We start from the raw sequence: 5,921 nt of genomic DNA on the forward strand, positions 1-5,921 counted from the left end.
ATAGGCATCATTCAAAAGCCACACCATCCTACATATTACAAAAAATAAATCATCTAACATATATTCATCTAAACAATCATAAAAGAATACTTATTTGAATAATCATCTACTCATATAGGAATAGTCATCTAACAATTTAAATACTCATCTAGCAAATATAAAATAAACGAATATTATAAATTATGATTCCTAAATACTCATCTACGAACCGTACATAATCATCTACTCGTCTAGGAATCCTAAATACTCATCTAGGAATCGTAAATCACAACTAACTTCTCATGTATATTTCGAATCCAAGCAAAACATGGCTCCCATCCTAACTAATACAAATCTAAAAAAAATTACAATATTATTTGGATAGAGATTACCTTCTAGATCGATATGGAGTATAAATCCACGGAAGAAATCTACAGATCTCGAGGATTTGGAAGAGAGGATTAAGAGGAGAAAATGAGGCAGCCGTTACCATCCTTTGGGAGGAACAAAACGAGTGAGGAGGACAGGTTAGGAAGGGCCGTCCCGTGGCTGGATAAGTGGGGGTGTGGTGCCTAAGCGCTCGGCGCCACACTGCCGCAAGTTCAACGATTGCGGCTTATGCGTCACACTGCTGGGATGCGGTGGGGTCAAACGACATCGTGACCGGGGGTGTGACGCCTACGACTAAAACGTTATACAGTATAGTGTGGCGTCTAAGTGTCGGACGGCAGACAAAATAATTAGCTGTGTAATTTTTTTTTCAAACGCAGTATAGTTTGTGAAAGTTAGATTTATCGAATTTCCCGACCGGCAACCTTCGCACCGAACTCCGGCCGTCTCCTCTCCTTACCGCCACGTGATTCTCTGCAGTCTCTGTTTGCACAAGCACTGAACAAAACCGCAGCGCATTCATTGCGATATCACCGTCACCACCACGTCACCGCAAAAGCATGGCGCTTTCCGTCCGCCGGCAACCACGGTACAAGTTCGCCGCGCCGGTGTTGTCGCCGAGCTGCCTCCAGAAGCTGGTCAGTGACTGATACAAAGCACCGCCGCACCGCCATTGATTGTCCCCCACCCCCTCCCCTCCGCTCTGTCCCGTCAACTCATTCCTGACCGCCCCCCTCTGCCACCTCGTGCTCTGCTTTCCTGTGTTCTTCCCTGTGACTGCAGTGCGTTCCCTGGGAGTTCGCGGCGCGGCTGGCGGCCGGCGCCGGGGACGTGCAGGAGGTGCACGTGGTGGACCTGCTCGGCAAGCCCCGGCGCGTGGAGCTGTGCACGCGTTCGCGGCCGGACGGCGGGGTGGCCTGCTGGCTGGGCGCCGGCTGGCAAGAGATCGTCAAGAAGAACGGCATCGGCGAAGGGTGGTCCGTGGTGCTGCGGCGCGAGCGGCGCGGGATGGCCACCCTGACCGCCTACGACCCGGCCTGCTGCCTCGCGTGCCTCTGCACTCCTCCCGCAGGCAGGTTCATCCCATAATGCGTTACAAACGCTGCAATTTCTCCTTGGCACTTTCCTTCGAATCTCATTTTCAAGTAGTACATCATGTACAAATGGGCGCAAAATACCTTGTTCATTCTCAAGCTTCAGAGTGCTTGATATTCAGACTCATAATAAAGCCCTCATGATGAGGTATTTGCACAAGTTCTTCAACCATTTTGATCTGCCATGGGTTAAACTCATCTGGGATTCTTAGTCTTACCACTCCAATGGCTTAGTGGGCTCTTTCTGGTGGAGAAGTGTATTGAAGCTTCTGCTGCAATTTAAATCTGTGGCCTCTTGCAAAGCGGAGAATGCGAGTTCTGTTTTGCTCTGGTCTGACAACTGGAGTGATGATACTTGTCTCTGAGTCGCATTCCTTTGTCATTAGAGAAGATAGCACTGTCAGACAGGCATGTCATTTGGAAGAAGTCTTCCATAGTCCACTCTATTTGCAAGCTTTTGCTCAATTCCAGCAGCTCCAAGCTCTGATTTTATCAACCCACCAGTCTGCCTCCAAAGATGTTTTGTCCTATTCTTGGGCCTCAAAAAACTTATTGCCAAGTTTGATGTACAAATCCTTGAAATTTGGAGCTCCAGCTCATCCTCTCTTCAAGAAGCTATTGAAATTTCTTTTGCTTTCTGTACATATGTTTAACTTTTAATATACAACCTCCATCCGGAATTAATTTTTGCTGAAATGAGTGAATCTACACACTGAAACACGTCTAGATACACTCATTTCAGCGATTAATAGACCCCCCCCCCCCCCCCGGCATAGCAGTGTTTTTCTAAAACAAAATTGTATCTGTCTGTAACAATGTAACAATCTGTGGCTGGTTTGGTTATGCAGGTGTGATGTCCAAGACCAGGCCTCGCTTCATCAAATTGCTTCGACCGGATGACTGGGAGAAGATGGTGAGCAAGATAGTAGCTGGGTAGTTTTATCTCTATTATTAATTCAGGGAATATATTAATATCAAGAAGATAGCTAGCTAGTTTAATCTGCTTCTCTGTTAAAAAATCGGATAGCTATAAACCTAGGCTAGTAGTACTATGTAGTATCAACTTGACAAGTTCTGAACTTAAAAGTTAAAACTCATGTGCTTCATTTTTGCTCCCAATGTTCTTCCAGACAATCCCTGATGAGTTTGTGCAGCAGCACTTGATTGGGGCTGAGAGTTGCCCAAGCAGCCAAAAAGCCTTGATCATCGGCCCTACCGGGAAGTTATGGCCAGTCGAGCTAGATCAACGTCAATCGGATGTGCTGTATGGAGAAGTTTGGGCAGAGTTTCTGACAGCGCATGATCTCTCCGAAGGGAGCATCCTGTTGTTCCGGTATGAAGTTAACATGTCGTTTTCGGTTCAGGTGTTCTTGCCGAATGGGTGTATGAAGGAGTACCCTTACCTAGCTGATGAGGCAGATGGATCAAGCCCTCTGCTCCCACAAAGTAAGGCGAAATACATACCTTCTTGCTGGATATTTTTTTGCTGGAATTGAACTGATTTTTATGTTGACCTCCTGCAAACTTTTGTGTGAATTACCTTATTACGAACGACTTTGAATAAATCTTAGTATTAGTGACCAGCATCTTCTCTCATGTGAAATGTTTTTTTTGTGGGGTCATGTGAAATGTAATTGTGCAGGTGACAAGCAGCTTGTAGCTCCATCTGTCAGCAAGAGAAGCTACAACAAGAGACAAGTGGTTTCTGGAATTCCTGCAACGTTTCCTGCAATGAAAGCTCAGAAGGTCCAGTCACAGAGTAAACCTGCCGGTGTTGTGGGAAGACACTCATTCACGAAGCAGATCACCAGCTATTCGCTTAAAAGCTTATTTGTGAGAACTGTATTTTCTCTCTTTGTATTTCGGTTTACTAGTATGGACATAAACTCATCTGAAAGACTGAAACTAATATTAATGCTCTATGTTGTTATTGTTGCTTAACTCATCTGAAACTAATACTAATGCTCTATGTTGTTATTGTTGCTTAATTGGAAATTAATATTAATGCTCTATGTTGTTATTGTTGCTTAACTCATCCGAAACTATTCATACAGATGTTTGTACTAAGTATTTCATCCCATTAAACTTCTAAACATGGAATTTGTAACCTATTTGATTACAAACAATAAACTGTGCTATCAACTTCAATAAATATGCACTGTATAAAATTCCTGTATAATGTGTTCCACCAAACGGGGACACTGATCTTGCGTCAAGTCTTAAATTAACGATTTGGACCATTGCAAGACATGTCTTTCTCTGCTCTGAAAATCAAAATTATGTGCGTTCTTATACCGAATTACTGTTGTTTTGCACTTGTTTATATACCTGAGCCCGTCTACAAATTACTTTCTTTTAATCCAGAATGTAACTATTTTGGAAAATGACAGTCTTCAAGATGGCACTTTGATCATAAATTTCTGTGCCAAGATGTTACCTTATATAAAAATAACTAAATGTTTTAAAAATATAGTTCATGATAAATCTACTAGTTTTAATTTGATAATTAAGATGCTAGAAATTCTTTATTTATAGATGCTCAAACTCAGAAATGTTTTGACCAATATAATGCTAAAATGACTTACATTTGGGTCCGAGGTACTACCATGTGTGAAGACAAAATATCTACGTACTGTGGTACTGCCACTTTACAGAAAAATAAATCTTAGTTTACAGTGCACTACAAAAACTTCATAGAGATGGTATTCGCTTTATTGAACCCTTTTATTATATAGTAGTTGAATAGTTGTGAACGTTTTGTCTCATAAGAGCTTCAAATTGTGGCATCAATGCAGGCTGTGAAATTGACCTTTTGCTCATCAATTGGTCTTCTAGAAGCATGTACAATCCAACTTAAAACATCCATGGGGGGGAGTGCAAGATCTTGGCCAGTAGCTTTCAACATCGCCAACACCTACGGCTTCCTTACTGGGAAAGGCTGGAAAAGGTTTTGCCAAGACAACGAGGTAGAAGAAGGTGATCGTTGCACCTTCAAGGTCGTTGAGAAAATGGTGTGGCATGTCGTGATCAACTGATCGTCTGATCATGCCTAACTAGTGCGAGCAAAACGTAGTCCCAATATTTTGCCTGCCAATGCCAATGTCACTTGCCGACGACAGTTCTTGGTTAGTGATTTGCCATGTGAAAGTTTGGTATTTTGGTAGTAGTTCAGAGACAAGTTAATCTATGTTTACGACTTTAGGTCACTGTGACATCTGTGTTTGTTGAATGCTAGTAGATTAGTCTATGTATTACGTAGCCCAGTGGACAAGTTAGTCTATGTTTTGTTCACTGCAACATCACTGTTTGTTGGAATGCTGGTAGATTATCGACCGCATCGTCAGTACATGTATATGCAACATCACTATTTCCTGTGCAGATCCAACCGTCTGTATCTGCAAATACTAGACTGCCAAACGTATCACTGTGTGTGAATGGTGAAAAAAATGCTCAGAAGTCATATACTAATGAGTAATAAGTTCTGAAAAATAAATACCAATGGATGATAAGAACCGTAGGTTTCAGGCTTCAGAAGAGATAAGAGAGCTAAGCACATGCTACACGAGCTTGTTGGGTAGGCACAGAACCGGTTCTCAGGGAAGCTTTTTCAGCTGGTTAAAAGCAAAAAGTCCAGGTGTGACTTCACAGTGGAACCCTGCCCTCTAAATTTGCCATTAGGGAGCGGAATCATAGGCTTTTTCTAGTTAGCATAATCACATACAACTCTGAGTCTCTGACATACTCCCTCCATTCCTAAATATAAGTCTTTTTAGACATTCCAATAGAAGACTACATACGGAGCAAAATGAGTGAATCTACACTGTAAAATATGTCTATATACATCCGTATGTAGTTCAATAGTGGAATCTCTAAAAAGAATTATATTTAGGAACGGAGGAAGTACTTACCAATCTTACTTCCCTTCTTTAGTTCCGAGGGTTACAGCTTGGGCAAAGAGATCAATGCAAATCTTGCCTGTAGACAAGCACCTGTCAATTTGCTGGTAAGACTATTTATGTGACTGTTTCAGTAAAGATTGTGCCAGTTAGGAGCTATCAAAATTAGATGAGAATTAGGTTCTCATTTCTGGTTCAGTGAACTCTCCATAATGCCTACGCTGACAAAAAATCAAGAAACATAGTTTATTAGCTTCAAGGTGCCTATTGTGACAGAAATCAACAAACATAATTTATTTGCTTCATGGTGGCAGCAGAATCATTCCATGACAGAAAAATGGAAAACCTTTATTAGGTGAAAAGTCCATTCCATCGTACCTGTACAATCAGAACAACCAGGTAACTAATAAAAAATGACTTTCTTTTGGTCATAATAATAACAAGTATAGCATTTACAATGGTTAATTTTTTCCAGGAAGCTGATGTGCTTTCCCTAGAGGAAGGAGCTGGTACTTGCAAAGTGCAGAATGGCCTTCCCAGGTGGCTTCTTCACGCACCACAG

The 5,921-nt window shown here is 42.0% G+C and overlaps 1 protein-coding gene across 1 annotated transcript; it reads left to right on the plus strand.

Moving 5' to 3' along the window:
* Positions 1–866: 866 nt before the first annotated feature.
* LOC123407854 (putative B3 domain-containing protein Os06g0632500) lies at positions 867–4,884 on the plus strand. The gene is made up of 6 exons (XM_045101082.1): positions 867–1,007; positions 1,153–1,441; positions 2,312–2,376; positions 2,594–2,909; positions 3,106–3,296; positions 4,259–4,884. Exons 1-6 carry the CDS (start codon positions 930–932, stop codon positions 4,496–4,498), a joined length of 1,179 nt encoding a protein of 392 aa, XP_044957017.1. The 5' UTR covers positions 867–929; the 3' UTR covers positions 4,499–4,884.
* The last annotated feature ends 1,037 nt before the right edge of the window (positions 4,885–5,921 follow it).

This window comes from Hordeum vulgare, chromosome 7H (genome assembly GCF_904849725.1).
Source record: "Hordeum vulgare subsp. vulgare chromosome 7H, MorexV3_pseudomolecules_assembly, whole genome shotgun sequence".
Taxonomy (NCBI): Eukaryota; Viridiplantae; Streptophyta; class Magnoliopsida; order Poales; family Poaceae; genus Hordeum; species Hordeum vulgare.

Excerpts from the sequence above, each read along its gene's own strand:
- LOC123407854 (XM_045101082.1), top strand. The coding sequence starts at position 930 with ATGGCGCTTTCCGTCCGCCGGCAACCACGGTACAAGTTCGCCGCGCCG. Across the intron at positions 2,910-3,105 it reads AAGCCCTCTGCTCCCACAAA|GTGACAAGCAGCTTGTAGCT; the intron begins GTAAGGCGAAAT and ends GTAATTGTGCAG. Across the intron at positions 3,297-4,258 it reads ATTCGCTTAAAAGCTTATTT|GCTGTGAAATTGACCTTTTG; the intron begins GTGAGAACTGTA and ends GCATCAATGCAG.